This window comes from Ornithorhynchus anatinus, chromosome 5 (assembly GCF_004115215.2).
Source record: "Ornithorhynchus anatinus isolate Pmale09 chromosome 5, mOrnAna1.pri.v4, whole genome shotgun sequence".
Taxonomy (NCBI): Eukaryota; Metazoa; Chordata; class Mammalia; order Monotremata; family Ornithorhynchidae; genus Ornithorhynchus; species Ornithorhynchus anatinus.
Genome location: NC_041732.1, coordinates 67,958,620 through 67,979,518, shown reverse-complemented (window position 1 = coordinate 67,979,518; position 20,899 = coordinate 67,958,620). Strand labels below are relative to the sequence as shown.

General features: G+C 50.3%; 1 protein-coding gene across 1 annotated transcript; it reads left to right on the top strand.

Moving 5' to 3' along the window:
- On the top strand, nucleotides 1–20,684 carry PGD (phosphogluconate dehydrogenase). The gene is made up of 13 exons (XM_029065671.2): nucleotides 1–149; nucleotides 1,674–1,749; nucleotides 3,164–3,343; nucleotides 4,569–4,634; nucleotides 6,338–6,456; nucleotides 10,642–10,711; nucleotides 12,081–12,215; nucleotides 14,738–14,927; nucleotides 16,691–16,821; nucleotides 18,111–18,244; nucleotides 18,625–18,724; nucleotides 19,825–19,947; nucleotides 20,058–20,684. Exons 1-13 carry the CDS (start codon nucleotides 142–144, stop codon nucleotides 20,175–20,177), a joined length of 1,452 nt encoding a protein of 483 aa, XP_028921504.1. The 5' UTR covers nucleotides 1–141; the 3' UTR covers nucleotides 20,178–20,684.
- The last annotated feature ends 215 nt before the right edge of the window (nucleotides 20,685–20,899 follow it).

The window sequence follows — 20,899 nt, the reverse complement described above, 5'->3', positions numbered from 1 at the left end:
CCGGAGCCGCCGCCGCCCATTGCCGGCCGTGACGTGGGGCCCAGCTCGTCGTCCGCCCGGCCGCGCCGCCTCAGCCCGGACAGTCCTCCGTCCCTCCGTCCCTCCGTCCCTCCGTCCCTCCGTCCCGCCCCCGCCGCCGCCATGGCTCAGTGAGTACCCGGCGCTGACCTGAGGCCCTGCCCCGGGGCATGACGGGAGGCCCTGCCCCGGGGCATGACGGGACAACGCTTTGGGTTTCCGGTGGACACCTGGGGGGGGGGAGGGGGTGAGGGGGAGGAGGGGGGGTGAAGGGGGGAGGGGACCACCAGGTGGAATTTAATAATCATCATCATCATGTTGGCATTTGTTAAGCGCTGACTGTGTGTGCAGAGCACTGGGCTAAGCCCTGGGGGAGACACAGGGTCATCACCATGTTGGAAGTGGTTTTAATAATAATAATGTTGGTATTTGTTAAGCGCTTACTCTGTGCCGAGCACTGTTCTAAGCGCTGGGGTAGATACAAGGGAATCAGGTTGTCCCACGTGGGGCTCACAGTCTTCATCCCCCATTCGACCGATGAGGGAACGGAGGCCCAGAGAAGTGAAGTGACTCGCCCACAGCCACACAGCCGACAAGTGGCAGAGCTGGGATTCGAACTCATGAGCCCTGACTCCCAAGCCCGGGCTCTTTCCACCGAGCCACGCTGGTTTTAAGTGCTGACTGTGTGTGCAGAGCACTGGGCTGAGTCCTGGGGGAGACACAGGGTCATCATCATGTTGGTATTGGTTTTAAGCGCAGACTCTGTGTGCAAGGCACTGTGCTAAGCGCTGGGGGAGACACGGGCTCATAATCATGTTGGTATTTGTTTTAAGCATTGTGTGCAGAGCACTGGTCTAAGCCCTGGGGGAGACACAGGATCATGATCATGTTGGTATTGGTTTTAAGCACTGACTGTGTGTGCAGAGCACTGGTCTAAGCGCTGGGGAGACACAGGGTCATAATCATGTTGGTATTTGTTTTAAGCACTGTGTGCGCAGAGCACTGGTCCAAGCCCTGGGGGAGATACACGGTCATGATCATGCTGGAAAATGGGGGTGAAGACTGTGAGCCCCATTTGATGACCTTGTATCTACCCCAGCCCTTAAAACAGTGTTTGGCACATAGTAAGCACTTAACAAATACCAACATCATCATTATTATTATTGTTATTGAGCTCTTGGGAGAGTACAGTCTGACAGAGTTGGAAGACACGGTCCCCTCCAAGGAGGGGGAGGCTGACAATCTAATTTATTAAGCGCTTCCTATGCGGAGAGCACTGTTCTGAGCGCTTGGGAAGAGTACGGTCTGAGTTGGTAGACCAGTTCCCCGCCCACAAGGAAGGGGAGGCTGACAATCTAATTTTTTAAGCGTTTCCTGCGTGGAGAGCACTGTATTGAGCGCTTGGGAACAGTACAATACAACAGAGTTGGTAGACACGTTCCCCGCCCCCAAGGAGGGGGAGGCAAACAATCAATCTAATTTATTAAGTGCTTCCTATGCGGAGAGCACTGTATGGAGCGCTTGGGAAGAGTACAGTATCACAGAGTCGGTGGGCACATTCCCTGACCCCAAGAGCTTACGGGCGTCTCCTACCGCCTGAGGGTCTAGTGACGATTTTATTCTTTTTCTAATCCGTGGCTTTTCCCTTTCTCCAGAGCTGATATCGCGTTGATTGGACTGGCCGTCATGGGCCAGAACCTGGTCTTGAACATGGATGACCATGGTTTTGTGGTAAGTCAAGGGACTGGTCTGCTACTGTCCCAGCTGATATTTGAGGTCCCTCCCCAGGGCCATAGAGCAGGTCGTTCTCTGCTGCTCCCTTTGAAGGCAACGTCACAGCTTCATCCCGTCCTATGCTCTGCTCTGTGTTTTTCTTTAGGCGCATTTCGTAAAGAGGAAGTACTCAGCACTGTAGAGTGGCCAGCTCTTCTCATATGAGGAAGAGTTTGTTGTCGTTGAGTATTTTTATGGTATTCGTGAAAGCGCTTACGGTGTACCAAGCCCTGTATTAAGTGCTGGGGTAGATACAAGCTGATCAGGTTGGACAGAGTCCATGTCCTACGTGGGGCTCCCAGTCTTAATCCCCACTTTCCAGATGAGGTAACTGAAGCAAAGAGGAAGTGCCCCAGGTCACACAGCCGACAGGTGGGGAATCCGGAATTAGAACCCAGGTCCTTCTGACTCCCGGGCCCGTGCTCTTCCCACTAGGCCCGCTGCTTCTCAAGAGTGGGCTTGAGCATTCATTAATCCCTCACAGTTTACAGCTTGGATTGCTTGAGAAGATGTCCAAGGCTCCATTTGCACTTATAAATTAGATTCTGAGCCCCTGTGGAAGACTTTCAATCGAGCAATGGTATTTATTGAGCGCTTACTGCGTGCAGAGCACCGTATTAAGCACTTAGAAGAGTACAATACAGCAGAGTTGGTAGACACATTTTCTGCCCATAAGGAGTTTACAGCATAGAGGGGAAAACTGGTTTGGCCCTCACACACTGGCTTTCTCCAGGATCCCCCATGGGAAACTGTCTCCCTTTACAATTCGTTGTCTTGCCCTTCCAATTCCCTCTGGTGGAGATTCCACCCGATAGTAATGTAAAGTCGAGGTCTGTGCTTTTTCTTTTAACTTTCTTTACCCAGAATACTGCAGGATGGCATAAGCCAGTGGGGCTCTTGATAATGATGGTAAAGTAGTAATGAGACACGGCATGGCCTATTGGAAAGAGAATGGTCCTGCGAGTCAGAAGACTTGGGTTCTAATCCCGGCTCTGCCATGTGTCTACTGTGTGACTTAATTTCTTTGTGCCTCAGTTACCTCATCTGTAAAAAGGGGATTCAACCCTACTCCCTCCTGTTTAGACTGTAAGCCTCATGTGGGATAGGGACTCTGTCCAAACTGATTAACACTTATCTATCCCAGTGCTTGGCCCATAGTAAGTGCGTAACAAGTTCATTATTATTATTATTATTTTTTAATTAAATAAAGGGATAGGCTCCAATATGCATGGTTGAGGGGTGGGACTAGAGAAAGGACCCTCTTTCAAAAGGTCTTTTCTTCTCTGATGAAGGATTTCAGGCAGTCTTGGTCCCAGAATTCAAGGGCGGAGGTGGGTGGCAAAGCTTCTAATCTGTTCTCTTGCCTTCCCAGGTGTGTGCGTTTAATAGGACCGTGTCCAAGGTGGATGACTTCCTGGCCAAAGAGGCCAAGGGAACCAAGGTGGTGGGCGCCCACTCGTTGGAGGAGATGGTCTCTAAACTGAAAAAGCCCCGTCGCATCATCCTGCTGGTGAAGGCCGGCCAGGCTGTCGACGATTTCATTGTGAAACTGGTGAGGCACACAATTCCCGCCTGCTCCTGGGATGGTGTTAATCCACTCATCCTGACGGCTCTCGGTTTCCACCGTAAACTTTACTAAGTTCCCTCGTCTGTAAAATGGGACTGTGAGTCCCATGTGGGACAGGGCCTGTGTCCAACCTGATTAATCTATACTTACCCCAGTGCTTAGTACGGCATCTGGCACATACCATAAAAAAGAAAACGACACTGTTGGTAACCTTGCAGCAGGTAGAGCAAACTGTTCCATGCTGGTAGGGAGGTCAGCCATCTCTGGGTTGTCTCCAGGTACCTGGTTAACACTAATTAGGTTTTGCCACCCCCCGGGAGGTAGGTTTGTTCCCTAACTAAGCAGGGGAAATGACACTAAGACACATTTTGTGTAATAATAACAGTAGTTGTTGGGGGGCCTTATCGCTGGGATGCTCCAAAAATTTGGGGATACGGAAGGTCGTTCTTTATTTATAGACCTGTATCACTGCACACCTCTCCTTATGTGCTGGAATATCAAAACATGAAGGTAGCTCTTATACCCTACAGTGAATCCACAAATAGGTGTCCACCTTAATATGCATAATAAGAATTTCTCCCTAGCTTTTCTCCCCTTCCCTTCAAACCATAAACTAAGTGTTACTAAAAAAATCTTGTTGACATCCACAGAGGCCTGAAAGATGTGTGCTGGGTTTTCTTTGGCAGTCAGTGGTATTTATTGAGCGCTCGCTGTGTAGAGCACTTTACTAAGCACTTGTGAGAGTTAGTAAGTGTGCTGTTTGCAAAGTCCTTACTCTGTGCCAACCGCTGTACTAAGAGCAGGGGTGATGCCAAGCCCCCTCCCCCCATGGGAGTCATAGCCTAAGGGGGCTTTAGGTATTTAGTCCACATCTTATAAAAAAGGAAAGCAAGGCACAGATAAGTGAGCTGATTTGCCCAGAGTCCCTCAGACAGGGAACTTGTGGAGCCAAGATTAGAACCCGGTCCTCTGATTCCCAGGCCCGTGCTGCTTCCAGTAGGCCACACTACTTCCCAACTTTCTCGTCCAACGTTGTCCACTGGGGTTTTCCCACTTTAGTGATTTTGTCTGCTGAGTCTGGATTTAAGGTTGAATCTGGGCCGAAAGCTAGCCGTCTGGGGTAACTCCGCAGCTCTCTCCGAGTCGAAATGATTTTGTTTGTATTATCTGCCTCCTCATTCTTTCTTTTCCATGCTTGTGTCGGTTGCAGGTGCCGTTGTTGGAAGCTGGTGACATCATTATCGATGGGGGGAATTCCGAATACAGGGACACTACGGTGAGAGCCTGTCCTCTGCCTCTTTCTGCTCTCTCCCTGACCTCAACATTGTTGGAGCGAGTGGGCCAAGAACATTCAAGTAGAGGTTGTGACTCTGCCTACCAGTGGAGAAGACTGTCTCTTGGCAGTAGCCAAAAGATGACAGATTTAGAATTAATGGTCCAAACATAAAGGGAATGTGCCATTTGGGGCCCTGGGCTGCTGCTTCTTGGGTACTTGGGCCTGTAGCCCAAGGGCTGGAGCCGTTTGTTGGAGAAATACGTAATGTCCTCGGAGGTTTTGAAAGGTAATTGAATACCCTCTTGCATCAAACCAGAGCTTCTGTGCATTAGGTGGAAGCTACTTCCAAGGGTATGATGCAGTGTGATGACCCCCTCAATTTTTTGAGCTGGTCTCTTATCCCGGCCCTGCCCCTTGCCTGATGGGTGATCTTGGGCAAATCACTTACCCTCTCTAGGGCCTCACCTTCTTCAGATTTCCCCCTTAAGGTTTTTGACCAGACCTGCAAGTCTCCCGTTGGGTGGGAAAGACCCCGGATGGTGGCTTTCTGGCCTATTAGCTGTCTGAAGACCATCCTTTCGCAGCCCTCAGCCCCTCCTAAAATCCCCACCCCTTTTTCTGCCCCTGTGCTCAAAAGGAAAAGTTGGCATCCCTGCCTGGTAGCTCCACTACCAGGTGGCCCAAGTTCCCATTCTGCCTGTAGCCAGCTCCGGTGGACGTAGATGGCACGCAGTCTTGGGCACCCCTGCTTACCTCCTGGTTGATCGCGCTTCCTGGTCCAGCCGGAAAAAGCCTGCCTGGTAGGAGAGAGCGCCAGTGCCCTCACGCAGACCTCCAGCCCTAGGAGCATTTTGTCTGCACAGGTTCTCACTCCTCATCAGTCATTTCCGACAGGAGACTCCGGTGAAGAATCCGGTGGAGCAGGTCTTCTGTAAATGTAGCTTGAGGGTAGATCCGGTTTCCCGGATTCTTTGGGACGGGAACGCTGCAGACCTGCACTATGTGGGGGGACCGGCCCAGTGACTCTCCCTGCTATGTCCCACCATCCAATCTGGTGGGAACAAGTGGGGCTGGGCACGTATTCGTGTTCAATTCTGACGCTTCACACTGGCATTTACCTTGCTAACTGTCTGATCCTTGTTCTTTGCACCACTCCCGCTCTTTGTAAACCATCTAGACTCCCCAGTTAGATCGGAAGTTCCTTGAAGGCAGGGAATGGATTCCTTGCTTCGGTTATACTTTCCCAAACTCCCAGTTCAGGGTTTAGCACTCAGTAGATGCTCTTCTCCCTCTCTCTCCCTGTTTTCTCAGGTCGCTTCCTGATTCTTGGGACTCCGTATGTGTTCAGTGAGGGACCCTTGAGCGTTTTTTATTTTATTTATTTATTTGTTAAGCACTTCCTGTACTAAGCGCTGAGGTAGATACAAGCTAATCGGGTTGGACGCAATCCCTGTCCCCTATAGGACTCACAGTCTTAATCGACATTTTACAAGTGAGGTAACTGAGGCACAGAGAAGTGGACTTACCCAGAGTCACACAGCAAACAAGTGGTGGAGCCGGGATTAGAACCCAGATCCTTCTGATTCCCAGGCCGGTGCTGTACCCGCCAGGCCGTGCCGCTTCCCTTGAGCTTGGCTCCCAGACCATTCTTAGGAGAGAGTTTCTTTGGAAAAGTAACAGAGTGCCTTTCTTTTCTTCTTCAGAGGCGCTGTAGGGACCTCAAGGCCAAGGGGATCTTGTTTGTGGGAAGTGGCGTGAGTGGTGGAGAGGAAGGAGCCCGGTACGGCCCATCTCTCATGCCAGGAGGAAACAAAGAAGCATGGTAAGGGGTATCATCCATAACTCAACTTAATAGTAACAGTGATGATAATTTTGGCATTTGTTAAATGTTTACTGTGTGCCAGGAACTGGACTGAGCGCTGGGGTGGATACAAGCAGCTTGGCTCAGTGGAAAAAGTCCGGGCTTAGGAGTCAGGGGTCATGGGTTCCAATCCCGGCTCCACCACCTGTCAACTGTGTGACTTTGGGCCAGTCACTTCACTTCTCGGTGCCTCATTACCTCATCTGTAAAATGGGGATTAAGACTGTGAGCCTCAGTGGGACAACCTGCTTACCTTGTGTCTACCCCAGTGCTTAGAACAGTGCTTGGCACCTAGTAAGCGCTTAATAAATACCAACATTATTATTATTACAAGCAAGTCGAGGTGGACACAGTCCCTGTCCCACATGGGGCTGTCCTCATTTTACAGATGAAGGAACTGAGGCACAGAGAAGTTAATTGCCTTGCTCAAGGTCATACAGCAGATAAATGGTGGAGCCGGGATTAGAAGAAACTTTAGCTTCTTGTGTGAGTGGGAGTTGTGAATATTGAAATTTTTTCTCTTCAGTTCACGGGATTGGCTTTACTTTGGCAACCCTGAAGTGCTGCTGGGGATTTTGGGGGGTGGGTAGGTATATTCCCCCTGCCTGGCTGCCTTCTTAATTCATTTAGTCGTATTTATTGAGCACTTACTGTGTGCAAAGCACTGTACTAAGCCCTCTGTCTGTCTGACCGTAGCCTGAAACACAGGTCCTAGCAGATGCATTCCCATCGGGGATACCTCTGTTGAGGAAGCACCCTTTCCTTTGTGCTGGCTGTGGGAAACCCTTTGGGTCCCTGGGTAGGGATGGACCCTTGCAATCAATCGGTTGTATTTATTGAGCACTTACTATGTGCAGAGTACTGTTCTAAGCACTTGGGAGAGTACAGTATATCAGAGTTGGTAGACATGTTCCCTGCCTATTACAAAGATGGGGAGATGGACATTAATATAAGTAAAGAAATAAATTATGAATGGGGCCAAGTGAGGGGTGAATAAATGGTGCAAATCCAAGAGTAAGGGCAATGCAGAAGCAAGAGGGAGAAGAGGAAATGAGGACTTAGGGAAGGAGACGTGGCTTCAATAAAGGTCTGAAATGGGGAGAGTGATTGTTGGACTTGGAGAGGGAGGGCGGTCCAGGCCAGAGGCAGGACGTGGGCAAGAGAGGTTTTATGCCCTTCCCTTTACTAAATGGAGACTTGGTCCAAGTCTGGGAGAAACCTAAAGTAAAAAGATAGGAAGGAATAAACTGGGTAGTCCAAACTAGCAATTTCAGGTGGTGGTTGTCCCACAAAATAGTCCGAGAAGAAACACTGCCACTGAGCCTGCAGGAAGGACAGCCAGGTAGAGGAAGACCGAGAGAGATGGAGCAGTGGAGGAAGAGATAGCAAAGGAAGGACTCCTCGTGAGGGAGACATCAAAGGTAACCTCCTTCTCTAGACAGTTTGCTACCTCGGTGTTGGAGGATAAAGTGGGTCATTGTGGTCAGGGGAGTGATGCCAGTCCGGTCTCTCCTCAGCCCGAAGAGTGGAGCAGCTACAGTTTGTATATTGATTAGCTTGTGGCGAGTTTAACTCTGGTCTAACGGGGAGCGTGCTTGTTCCTAAAAGACCCATTTTGGCATGTTGAACCAAAGCAACGGCAGGGACGTTCCACTTCGGAACGTCTCCGTGGCCTCCCAGACTTGCCTCAACATGAAGCTGCAGAATTGGAGGGATTAGCAGGTGGAACCGTCAGAGAGGAATGTAGCTTTCGAATGAACAGGCACGTTCATCACAGCCCCAGGGCTGGCCGCCTGATTCCAAACCCCTTCACGAGCCGCACGTCTGCTACGGAGCTTCCCAGGTGCCGTGAGACCTCCCACCTGCCAGCCAGTCACTAGGGGCCATCTGCTACTCCTCGTCCTTCCACCCCCAAGTCAACACTGCAGTCGGACGGTCTCAGGCCCCATTCCTAAGGACAGCAGGAGCTAGAGGCATCGGGGACTTGGACGTGTGACCCTTTCCACCTCGCAGAGCTCTGCCTGACCTCTCGGCCTGGCAGTGGATCTGTAGAGTCCCTTTCGTGTGAGGATGCCCCAGTTGACTCTATGGGAAGATCATGGTTGGCTCTGGCCACTTAAACACACTCGGTTCCCCTAACACACAGGGATTACATTCTTGAAATACCATAATGACCGTGACTTCACTCGGCGCGTGCGGACAGCTATTTCATCTGACACTGCATCGTGTCCTGTCCAGACACACATTGCCAGAAGAAGTCTCCCTAGTTCCCCATCAGCATCCTTTCCGACATACCTAAGGGAAAACATACTGACTTAGAGAGCAGTCGCCTTAATGTTGATTGGTGTTATGGTATTGGTTTAGCACTTCCTCTGTGCTTAGCACTGTTCTTACTGCTGGGGTAGAAACAGTCCTTGTCCCACATAGGGCTCACGTTAGTTAGGGGGAAGAACAGGCATTGAATTCCCATTCCACATATGAGGTAACTGAGAAGTTAAGTGACTTGCCCAAGGTCACTCAGCAGATAACTTGCAAAACTGGGATTAGAAAGGTCCTGTGACTCCCAGGTCCACTCTATTTCCGCTAGCCGCGCTGCTTCGCAATACCTAGGAAAGCCGTAGAACAAACAATTGAACCATCAATTTGCAGCCATCTAGAAGACTAAGAGATGTTACTGGCTTTGTGAAGAACAGATTGTTTCAGACAAATATCCACTTTCTAGGACAGTGGCAGGCTATGTAAATCACCTATCTTGCTTCTCACAGCATTGTCTTGCTTGACTTCAGCTAGGTTTTCGATCCCATCCCACAAGCCACGCTCATCGGTAAAATGGGAAATTATGGCTTCCGTCTTCCGGTGGGGGCTACAGAGTTGGGTCGACGGTACCCACAAATGTCACGCCAAGTATTGAGTGGCACTCCGTGGTCCTAGGGTCAGTGCTATTGAGCATGTTTATTGGTGACCTGGAAAAGGGAATCGCACATGCACGTCAATTTGAAGTTCACACCAACTTCAAAAGACTCCAATAGAGTTTAAGGCAGACTGGGAAAATCGTCCTCTTGAAACAAGAGGAAGTTCATTAAGGTAGAGCACATAGAACTGAATGGCAAAGGACGAAATTGCAGGATGGGGGAAGACTTGACTAGGCACAGGACTAGCAGAAAAAGCTCAGTCGACCAGCGTGAGTCAGCACAGAAGAGTTGCTAATAAAAAAGTCAGGTAGTAATCTCCTTCTAGACTCTTGCAGTGGTCAGACTCTTGTTAGACTAGTGTGTCCAGTTTTGGCCACTATGCTCTGAAGTTAACGTAGAAAGGCTGGTCAGGATCCAGAAAAGCGCAACAGTCAGGATTAATGGTTAAGAAAATAGATCTTGTGAGGAAAGACGGAAGGCGGTGAGAAAGGAGGAACCAGTGACCGAATTACTACTGAAGACATTGACCAACAAGCTTGTCTACAGCTCCACTGAGGCCTTCATTAGATAAAGTGGGGCTAATAGCGGTTAGCCACATGCTGTTGCGAGAGTGAGGATGTATAGTCTTCATCCCTGGAGATATTTAAGGGAAGAAGGGGCAACCACTGGTCATTCACCTATCTGCTTCTGGGAGCTGTACCAGCTGATCTTTCAAGGCCTTTAGTAGCCCTAGAATTGAATGAAAACTAATCTGTGTAGCCCTTGGGGTTACTGTCCTGTTGTGATTTGCCTTACCTTTGTCCCATGTATCCAGAGGAGTGCTGTACCTTTTGACTTTGGGTATTCACAGATACCATCTTAGCTTCAGATTATTCTTGTCTTAAAGGCTTTGAATTGTGCTTTCCCTAAAGCCAGAGGAGAATGACTAGGAGCAGACCTTCTAAGAGCTTTTTGTATCCTGTTAAAGGTTAGTCACAGCTTGCTCCTTTGATCAGATGAAGCTGATTCTGGCGAATCGTTATCTGTGTGTGTGAACTCTAAAGGAGTTCCCCAGAGCAAGTGGTTTTGCTATTCTGGTTCTGACCAGCCCATTGACCGACCCCGACCCTGGTGTGGTGGGATTAAGTCGGCACTGGGGGCTCCCCTTGCCTGGGGGAAAGAAAATACTCCCACTTAGGAAATAGTTGCTAGCCCGACTCTTACTGGCTGCTGACTTCGGTGTTCCTCTCCACAGGCCACACATCAAGACGATCTTCCAAGGCATTGCTGCCAAAGTGGGAACTGGAGAGCCTTGCTGCGACTGGGCAAGTACTGGGTGACGGTATTCAGGGAGGGGGTGGAGCAGAGGGGACGGAAACCGCTGAGCCCCGTAACTCAGACACTGCGCGCCTTTTCTTGTGGCCGTTCCCAAGGCTCGGTAAGCCTCCCCGCAAGCCAGATTCCAGTTTAGGCTGTGACCCTCCATGCTGCAAAGCCGCTGCAGTAATGATGCCAATTTTGGGGTAGGGATTATCTATCTTGTTGGTCTTCTTACTAGGAAAGAAGAGGCCTGATGTAGCCATCTCCATGGCCTCTCCCTCCGCCTGGGGAAACAGGCCAAGGTATGAGGACTTTTTTGCTGCCCAAGCCGCATCTTGGCAAGGACGGTGACCTTTGTCCGGGGAAAGCCCAAATCTGGAGTTGCGAACGCCCTGACAATGAGCACTGGAGAAAACCTGGCTGGCTCTGACTTCCTTAAGTCACTCAGCTTAGTCAGATTCAAACCCTTGTCCTTGATTTAACCCAAACATAACCAGTGGATAGAACAAAACATGCATCTGGGCGAGGAAGGGACTGGTTCTCTGGAAAGGACTGAGTCAAACTGCCCAGCAGCAGGAAGGGTACCAAAGGACCTTTGTGTCATGATACCAGGCCACTCCGATGTTAGTGTGCAGGCAGCAATTTCTCTGAGCCCTCGCCAGGAGCAACCCCACGCCTCCTCTTTCAGGTCTTCATTAAATCAGGTTTTGGATCCCCACAGCCTTCAGAGTTAGTCTCAAGGGTTTTATAAAAACCATCCTACTGATATCAGCCATCTCCTTTAAGGAGGGAGGAAGAAAGGGCGAGATGTTTATCAGCTTTCATGGACATTCTCCTGAGCTCATCTTCCAAGAGAATGAGGGAAGTATAGATGCCTTCTAACCATTTTGGATGGTGTTCAAGGTGGAATGATGTGTTCGGCTGTTGACTTGGAGGAGCTTCATCAGGCAACCTCCACATGGGGAAGGTGGAAATCCCACAGGCAATAGGGTTGGGCCCAGGATCCACCATTGTAGCTGGAACAGTGAAGGAAAGCACCGGGAGATTTTAACCGGCATCCAGGAGAAATTTCCTGGCAGTGAGAATTACTAAACTAACTTGTTCTCTGGGGAGTTGGGCATTTCGGAGTAACTAGCTTCCTGATGAAACGACGATGGGTGCGGTGCGGCAGGGAGGCATTCTGTGAATGATCTCCTTGAACTTTCAGCTGTAATTGTTTCTTGTTTTGTCCTTTGGGATTGGGGTACCCCTCAGTAGCTTTTGTGTCTGGATCTCCCCTCACCCCCTCACCCTTTCTTTTGGCTCTCTGGAGGATAGTTCACGCCTCTCTCTCTGAAAACTGGTGGGTTTTTTTGTGTCTCTCTCTGGCGGCAGGTAGGAGATGAGGGGGCGGGTCACTTTGTGAAGATGGTGCACAATGGGATAGAATATGGAGACATGCAGCTGATCTGTGAAGCCTACCACCTGATGAAAGACGTGCTGGGCATGGATCACGATGAGATGGCCAAGGTGAGTGGCAAGCTGGACTCCGACCCTTCTGCATTTGGCCCCAGCTGATTCCCCTGCTAGGAAGGGTGAAGGGCGGGGAACTTAAGTAACGAGGATAAATCCCTGCTCTTTGCTTCAGTTCACTTCCAAAGAATTTGAGTCTCTATTCAGTAGAGAGCCCCATATCAAGCACTGTGGGAAAGTACAAAGGTGAAAACAACTCCCTCTCTCTGCCCTCAATAAGTTTGGGCATGAAGATAAGATTAACATAATATGCAAAGTCACAAAGTAAAGAGCAGAGGCTACGCAAGAAGCGCACAAATATATCTGCAATCATTTTAGTTATCCCTAGGCCTTGTTTCTGTATACATTCATTCATTCAATAGTATTTATTGAGCGCTTACTATGTACAGAGCACTGTACTAAGCGCTTGGGATGAACAGGTCGGCAACAGATAGAGACAGTCCCTGCCGTTTGACGGGCTTACAGTCTAATCGGGGGAGATGGACAGACGAGAACAATGGCAATAAATAGAGTCGAGGGGAAAAACATCTCGTAAAAACAATGGCAACTAAATAGAATCAAGGCGATGTACAATTCATTAACAAAATGAATAGGGTAATGAAAATATATACAGTTGAGCGGACGAGTACAGTGCTGTGGGGAGGGGAAGGGAGAGGTGGAGGAGCAGAGGGAAAGGGGGAAAAGAGGGTTTAGCTGCGGAGAGGTGAAGGGGGGGTGGTAGAGGGAGTAGAGGGAGAAGAGGAGCTCAGTCTGGGAAGGCCTCTTGGAGGAGGTGAGTTTTAAGTAGGGTTTTGAAGAGGGGAAGAGAATCACTTTGGCGGAGGTGAGGAGGGAGGGCGTTCCGGGACCGCGGGAGGACGTGGCCCAGGGGTCGACGGCGGGATAGGCGAGACCGAGGGACAGTGAGGAGGTGGGCGGCGGAGGAGCGGAGCGTGCGGGGTGGGCGGTAGAAAGAGAGAAGGGAGGAGAGGTAGGAAGGGGCAAGGTGATGGAGAGCCTCGAAGCCTAGAGTGAGGAGTTTTTGTTTGGAGCGGAGGTTGATAGGCAACCACTGGAGTTGTTTAAGAAGGAGAGTGACATGCCCAGATCGTTTCTGCAGGAAGATGAGCCGGGCAGCGGAGTGAAGAATAGACCGGAGCGGGGCGAGAGAGGAGGAAGGGAGGTCAGAGAGAAGGCTGACACAGTAGTCTAGCTGGGATATAACGAGAGCCCGTAGCAGTAAGGTAGCCATTTGGGTGGAGAGAAAAGGGCGGATCTTGGCGATATTGTATAGGTGAAACCGGCAGGTCTCGGTAACGGATAGGATGTGTGGGATGAACGAGAGAGACGAGTCAAGGATGACACCGAGATCGCGGGCCCGAGAGACGGGAAGGATGGTCGTGCCATCTACGGTGATAGAGAAGTCTGGGAGAGGACCGGGTTTGGGAGGGAAGATGAGGAGCTCAGTCTCGCTCATGTTGAGTTTTAGGTGGTGGGCCGACATCCAGGTGGAGACATCCCGGAGGCAGGAGGAGATGCGAGCCTGAAGGGAGGGGGAGAGGACGGGGCGGAGATGTAGATCTGCGTGTCATCTGCATAGAGATGGTAGTCAAAGCCATGAGAGCGAATGAGTTCACCGAGGGAGTGAGTGTAAATGGAGAACAGAAGAGGGCCGAGAACTGACCCTTGAGGAACTCCAACAGTTAAAGGATGGGAGGGGGAAGAGGCTCCAGCGAAGGAGACCGAGAATGTCCAGCCGGAGAGGTAAGAGGAGAACCAGGAGAGGACGGAGTCCGTGAAGCCAAGTAAGATAAGGTATGGAGGAGGAGGGGATGGTCGACAGTGTCAAAGGCAGCAGAGAGGTCAAGGAGGATCAGAATGGAGTAGGAGCCATTGGATTTGGCAAGAAGGAGGTCACGGGTGACCTTAGAGAAAGCAGTCTCGGTAGAGTGGAGGGGACGGAAGCCAGATTGGAGGGGGTCTAGGAGAGAATGGGAGTTAAGGAATTCTAAGCATCGATTGTAGACGACTCATTCTAGGATTTTGGAAATGAAGGGTAGTAGGGAGATAGGGCGATAACTGGAGGGGGAAGTGGGGTCAAGGGATAAATACATACTTATAAACAGGGGTGGGGAATTGCTGAAATGATAACCCTGCTCTGTCAGGGGTTGTACATCTGGAAAGGAAGCAAGAGCCTCTTTAAGCAGAGTCGTGAAGCGGGGAGAGCATCCTTAGAAAATGTGGAGGTGGGATACGCATTCTGGGCGGGGATGTTAGCGTGAGCAATGGCCAGTGATTGGATGGCAAGTAAGCTAGTTTTCAGCAGAAGAGATACAGAGGGGGCTAAGACAGAAGGGGACCAGGTGATGGAAACCAGGTAAGACCTTTCTTTAGAGATGCTAACTGATGCAGCCCAATGAACCCAGTAGCAGGTGGTAAAAATTTGAAGAAGGAAGCAATTGGGGGTTTGTGTCAGACTCACTGCTGAACTCACCCTGCCTTGGCCCTTCATCCTTTTTTCTTCCTTATGGCACATTCAGGCATTTGAGGAATGGAATAAGACAGAGTTGGACTCCTTCCTGATAGAAATCACAGCCAATATCCTCAAGTTCCATGACACGGATGGCAAACACCTCCTCCCGAAGATCAGGGACAGCGCTGGGCAAAAAGGCACGGGGAAGTGGACCGCCATCTCAGCACTGGAATATGGAGTTCCCGTCACCCTCATCGGTAATGATGAGCCTTCCGGGGGAAGCCACCATCTATCACTCTGTCACCTCCCTTCCTTTTCTGTCATTTACCCTCTACTCCTCAGCCCACACAGACAGACACATAGGGACACAGAGACACGGACATGGACGGATCTATTCCAGGGGTGGTATTTAGAGGTGATTTCCCTAGGTGACAGCTACATTTTAGGGGTTCTCTTAGCAAATTTTATCAACACTGTTTGGTCGATCAATCGTATTTATTGAGCATTTACAGTGTTCAGAGCACTGTACTAAGAGCTTGGGTGAGTAAAAGAGTTGGGAGACACATTTCCTGCCTATAGTGAGCTTACAGTCTAGAGGAGAGTTGTGTTCCATAGGTTGTAGCCCCTTGGGGGACAGGGTCCAGGTCTAATTCCCACTTGTGTACTCTTTCCCAGCGCTTAGTAAAGTGCTCTCCAGGCAGTCAGGTCTTAATAAATGCTGTCAGTATTTAGGTCTGCTACGTCGTTAGAACGACAAGGAGACCGTTAAAGCAGGAGAGAGGTTGAGAAAACTTCTGCTCCATGCCCTGGTTTGGGCTGATCTTGACAGCGCAGCAAAAGCTTTCCTGCTTGTTATTTATTAGGAATAGAAGAATTATCCCTCACTCTCCTTCTCCCAAAGAAAAACTCCATTCTCTCCCAAGCAGCTTCAGGGAGGGATAGGATGATGCCAATTGACTTCCGTAGCTGGGTGAAGGGCCATTGAATTTCTGTGGCCGATTAGCCCAAGCCGAAATTGCCCTTTGTCTAAGGAATGGCTTTCTCCTTAACTTTCAAAGTCCTTTCTGTTTATTGACCCACATGTAAGTTTTGTTTTTTACATCCCCAGCCCCCTCCTTCTTCAATTTCTTGCTTAACCGCTCCCCATCCAGTTTGCAGAGTATCTACTGGGTGGGGAGTGCCAAGAAGGAAGCCGTCTGCTTTTTAGTAAGAACTCAGAGATAGGGGAGGGAGGGGCCGGGTTAGTTGGCAAGTCGCTTTAGATCGTTGTCTCCTTCAGGAACATTCTCTCACTCAGAAACAATCCTCAGCACTTAATCCTGAAAGAGGGAAGGAGGCCCAATCAGGTCTCCAGCATTACCACTCTCTAGCTTTTCTCACCTCCAACGGGTTTCATAGGTCAGGAACTGGGGAGCCCTTTAATCTCTGACCAGATGCTGCTTTTTTTGTTTTTTGGCTGAGCTTGAAAGGGAAGTGGCCACTGTTGGTTCTTGGGCAAGTTCCACAGGCGTTTGCTCCACTTGACTCATTGCACCAGGTGTCTTACAAATCTGCGCCCTGCCCCTAACAAATGCCAAGTCATCGTGTGGCTGCAGTGCAGGAGGAAATTCCTTGGGCAAGAGTTGAAGGGCAGTGCTAGCCCAGCGAGGTCTTACGAAGTGCTGAGCTCATGGACAGAACTCTTGGCCAAGCCGGGCGAACATGTTTGAAAACCACTCAATCGTCCCTTCTTCTCTCCTTGAAATTACCCTTTTGCACTGTCCAGACACCTTCGATTTGAAATTCATGGTTTTTAGGGAAGGTGAACGTGGCTGACGTCACGGGCAAGCTGTCGATGGCTCTTTCTTACAGATCCCTCACTGTCCCTCACTCTGGTCTGGGTTTCCTCTCTCATGAACTCTTGCTCTGCCCCTACCTGCCCTCATCCTCTGACTCTGAGGATTGTCTTTCCTTTTGCCCCAGGGCTTGGAGCTTTGGTTACTCAACTGTTGTTTTTTTCCCCCACCCATTCTGTATTTAGGAGAAGCTGTCTTTGCCCGTTGTTTATCTTCCCTGAAGGATGAGAGGATCCTGGCCAGCAAAAAGTTGACTGGCCCCCAAAAGTCCAAATTTGAGGGTGATAAGAAAGCATTTCTGGAGGATATTCGCAAGGTGGGTCGGCCTAGTGGGAGCACCCTGCTGCTCCCACATTGTACTCTCCCAAGTGCTCCATACACAGTGACCGCTCGATATATACCATTGACTAAGGCGAGGAAGCCAGGGGATTGATAGGGGGTGGGTTGGCGGGGAGGGCGGTCAATGTGTTCGGCTCTAGTTGCCAGATGTGCAGTAGTCCTCTGTTCTGGATGTGCACATTTTACTCTGGCATGCCTGGGCCCCTCCTTCATTTCTACATCTTCAGCCCTGCTTTTCACCTGGAACCAGTGTGCCTCTTTCCCAAGTGCTTCTGCCCTCCTCACTCAGTGGCCATCTTTTTTTTTTTTCCCCTTAATGGTATTTAAGTGCTTCCTATATTATATTCCAGCACTGTACTAAGCACTGAGGTAGATACCAGATAAGTACATTGGACACAGTCCATGTCCTACATAGGGCTCAGTCTTCATCCCCATTTTACAGATGAGGTAACAGAGGCACAGAGAAGTTTAGTGATTTGCCCAGGGTCACTCAGTGAATAAGTGGCAGAGCCCAGGATTAGAACCCAGGTTCTCTGACTCTCAGGCCCAGGCTCTTTCCACTAAGCCGTGCTGCTTCCCTATCTTGAACGTCTGCAGTAAAATTGAAATTGATGCACCTGCATGCTCTGCTTAGCAGTGTCTCTCAATGCCCAACACCATTAGGACTTCTGTCCTTAGTCGTATTTATTGAGCGCTTACTGAGTGCAGAGCACTATATTAAGCGCTTTGGAGAGTACAATATAACAATCAAGAGATACATTCCATGCCAACAACAAGCTTACAGTCTAGAAGGGGAGACATTAATGAAAATAAAGTATGTAAGTGCTGTGAGGCTTGGACGGGGAATAATAAACGGAGCAAGTCAGGGTGACGCAGAAGGGAGTGGGAGAAGAGGAAACGGGCTTAGTCAGGGAAGGCCTCTTGGAGGAAATGCGCCTAAAATAATCCTCTGAAGTGGGGGATTTGAGGAGGGAAGGTGTTCCAGGCCAGAGACAGCATGTGGGCAAGATGTTGGTGGCGAGATAGATGAGCTCGAGATACGGTGAGGTTGGCATTAGAGGAGCCAAGTCGGCGGGCTGGGTTGTAGTAGGAGAGCAGCTAGGTGAGATAGGAGGGGGCAAGGCGATGGAGCGCTTTAAAGCCATGGTGGGGAGCTTCTGGTTGATGCAGAGGTGGATGGACAGCCAATGGAGTTTCTTGAGGAGTGGAGGAATGTGGCCTGAAGGTTTTTGTGGAAAAGTCCTTAGTCTTTGTGTCCTTTCTCAGGCCCTCTACGCCTCCAAGATCATTTCGTACACCCAGGGCTTCATGCTGCTCAGACAAGCGGCTACGGAGTTTGGCTGGACGCTCAACTATGGTGGAATTGCCCTCATGTGGAGAGGTGGCTGCATCATTCGGAGGTAAAGATGATGTCTGAGTTTGCCTTTAGACTACTCTTGTGAGCAGTTTTCCTCCTCTAACACTTCTGGTGCTCAATTCTGGGCATTAAACCCTACGACATTATCACCCCTGTGACCCTAAAGTAAAGCCAACCCTGGATTTAGAGCTTAGGTTTCCAATTTTTGCCCTTTGGGTGGAGCCCTTTGGTCTCTGCCCTCCCGTGTGTCCATGAAGCACGCTTAGCCCGAGTGCCTGCAGGCAAGTTATCTTTGCCCGAACTCTCCACCAATGAGACATGTAACTTTGTGCTTCCCAAGCTGTCTTTCGGGTCCCAGCCCTCTGCCCTGGGGATTTGGCAAAATCCCTATGAGAAGATTGACAGGTTTCCTCATTGTTCCAGTGTGTTCCTGGGGAAGATCAAAGATGCATTTGACCGAAATCCCAAACTTCAGAACTTGCTGCTAGATGAGTTTTTTAAGGGCGCTGTGGAAAACTGCCAGGTGAGTGTCCTGCCGCCGGCTGAATGAATCCTGTTGGGGTAGCGGTCAGTCGACCGATGGTATTGATTGAGCACTTACTGTGTGCGCAGCACTGTATTAGGAGCGTGGGAGAGTCAAAAAGAAAATTGGTAGACGTTCCCTGCCTACAAGGAGCTTACAGTCTAGTGGGAGCCAGACACCAAGGTAAACGGTGGGAATAAGAGTGGGATGAATAGCAAGTGTTGGAGGGACAGATCCAAGCGCGTGCATAGACGATGCAGAAGGGAGGGGGTGAAGGAATGAGGGCTAAGGGCAGGGCTCTTGGAGGAGACCTGATTTTAACAAGGCTTAGGAAGTGGGGAATGATCATCTATTGGCTATGAAAGGGGAGCAAGTTCCAGGCCAGAGGGAGGACCCGGGTAAGAGGTCAGTGGTGAAGTAGACCAGAGCAAGGCACAACGAGTAAGTTAGCATTAGAAAACAGATTGTGGGGGCAGGATTTTAGGAAATCAGTGAGGTAAGGTAGGAGGGGGAGAGCTGTTTGAGTGCTTTAAAGCCGGTGGCAGGGAGTTGCTATTTGATGTAGAAGTGGATGGGCAGCCCCTGGAGGTTCTTGAGGAATGGGGTGACGAGGACTGAGTATTTTTTGTAGAAAAATGATCTGGGCAGCAGAGTGAATTATAGACTGGATTTAGGAAGGACAGGAGGTGGGAAAGTCAGCAAGGAAGCCTGTTGTGTGCCAGTGTGCTGGCTCATGGGCATCTCAGTCAGAGCCAGAAGACTGGACTAACTGGGTGGAGCATGGGCTCAGGGGGGTAGAAATGAACCCACTCTCGGGGAGAGAGGTTGCAGATTCCCCGTGGGATGAGAGCATCCGGGCAGTGCCAACAAAAATGGCTTCTTTAGGGGGAGAGTAACCCTTTAGGAGGAAGGGGCGGAGGCCAGTGGGTCAGTTTTCCATCCTTCCCCCAGAGCTGAGGAAAGCACCCTAAATTGCCCCCAGGAGGGCCCCGAGACTGGCAGGGCGTCTAGGCACAGTCCCAGCTGCACCAGGGACCGCCCCCAGGGTGTCTTTCCCAGCAAAGTCCTGACCAACAGCTTGCTTTCTCTGCTGTCCCCAGGCTGCCTGGCGCCGGGTGATCAGCACCGGGGTACAAACGGGCATTCCCATGCCCTGCTTCACCACCGCCCTTTCCTTCTATGATGGGTACAGACACGAGATGCTGCCCGCCAATCTGATTCAGGTGAGCGCCTGGTGGGTGTTCTGGGTCGGGGTCTCCATCTGGGAAGACTGGGAGCAGATGGGGCGGCCGGGAGAATGTGTTATTCTAAAAACATGTTTTTTGTTTCCTAGGCCCAGAGGGACTACTTTGGGGCCCACACCTACGAACTGTTAACCAAACCGGGACAGTTTATCCACACCAACTGGACGGGCCATGGAGGGAACGTGTCGTCCTCCTCCTACAATGCCTAGCCAGACCGTCTCTGCCCAGTTACCACGCCCCCATAGCACTGAGACATTCCAGTAGCTGCACTCTCCTCCTGATGCTGCACTCTGTCCTGCTTCCTCATGCCACATCTGGTGTGCGTGTGTGTGTTTGTGTTTGTATGTGCCAACATGCGTGTAGTTGACCAGCAATCCTTTTCTGGAAAAGCCAAGTAAACTCTGGGTAAAGTGGTTCTGGGCAGAAAGGCTGGGGTCCTTTCTGCTGTTGCCTCTCAAGGTGGATAAGGAACGGATGGTGGGGGTGGTGACACCCTGAAAGGTGGGGTGCCTTAATTGTTATTCCTTCCCTCACCGAAGCAGATCCCCCACTGTCAGTGGCTGATCAGTGAGGCAGGGTGAGTTTGGCCAGAAGATGACTGAGCCTGTTTCATGACTGGGGAGGAGACTGGTGGAATCCAACCAAACGGGGACCCTGTGTATGTCTTCTGCAGTTCATCTCAGTGTTTTCTCATAATAAACTCAATTATATTTATAGTTTGGCTGCAGCCTTATAAATTCTACCATCTCATCCCATAGCCAGCAGTTGGCTTTGCCGATTTTTTTTTTTCTTCCTTTAAAAAGCTCCTCAGGGCTTACATGGTAGGGGAGTGGGGCTGAACATTTGCCCTGAACTATTATTCATGGTTATCCCCCCCTCCCTTGCAGCAAAGCAGAGCCCACAGCTTCAGCAAGAAAATCTAAGGACTGCA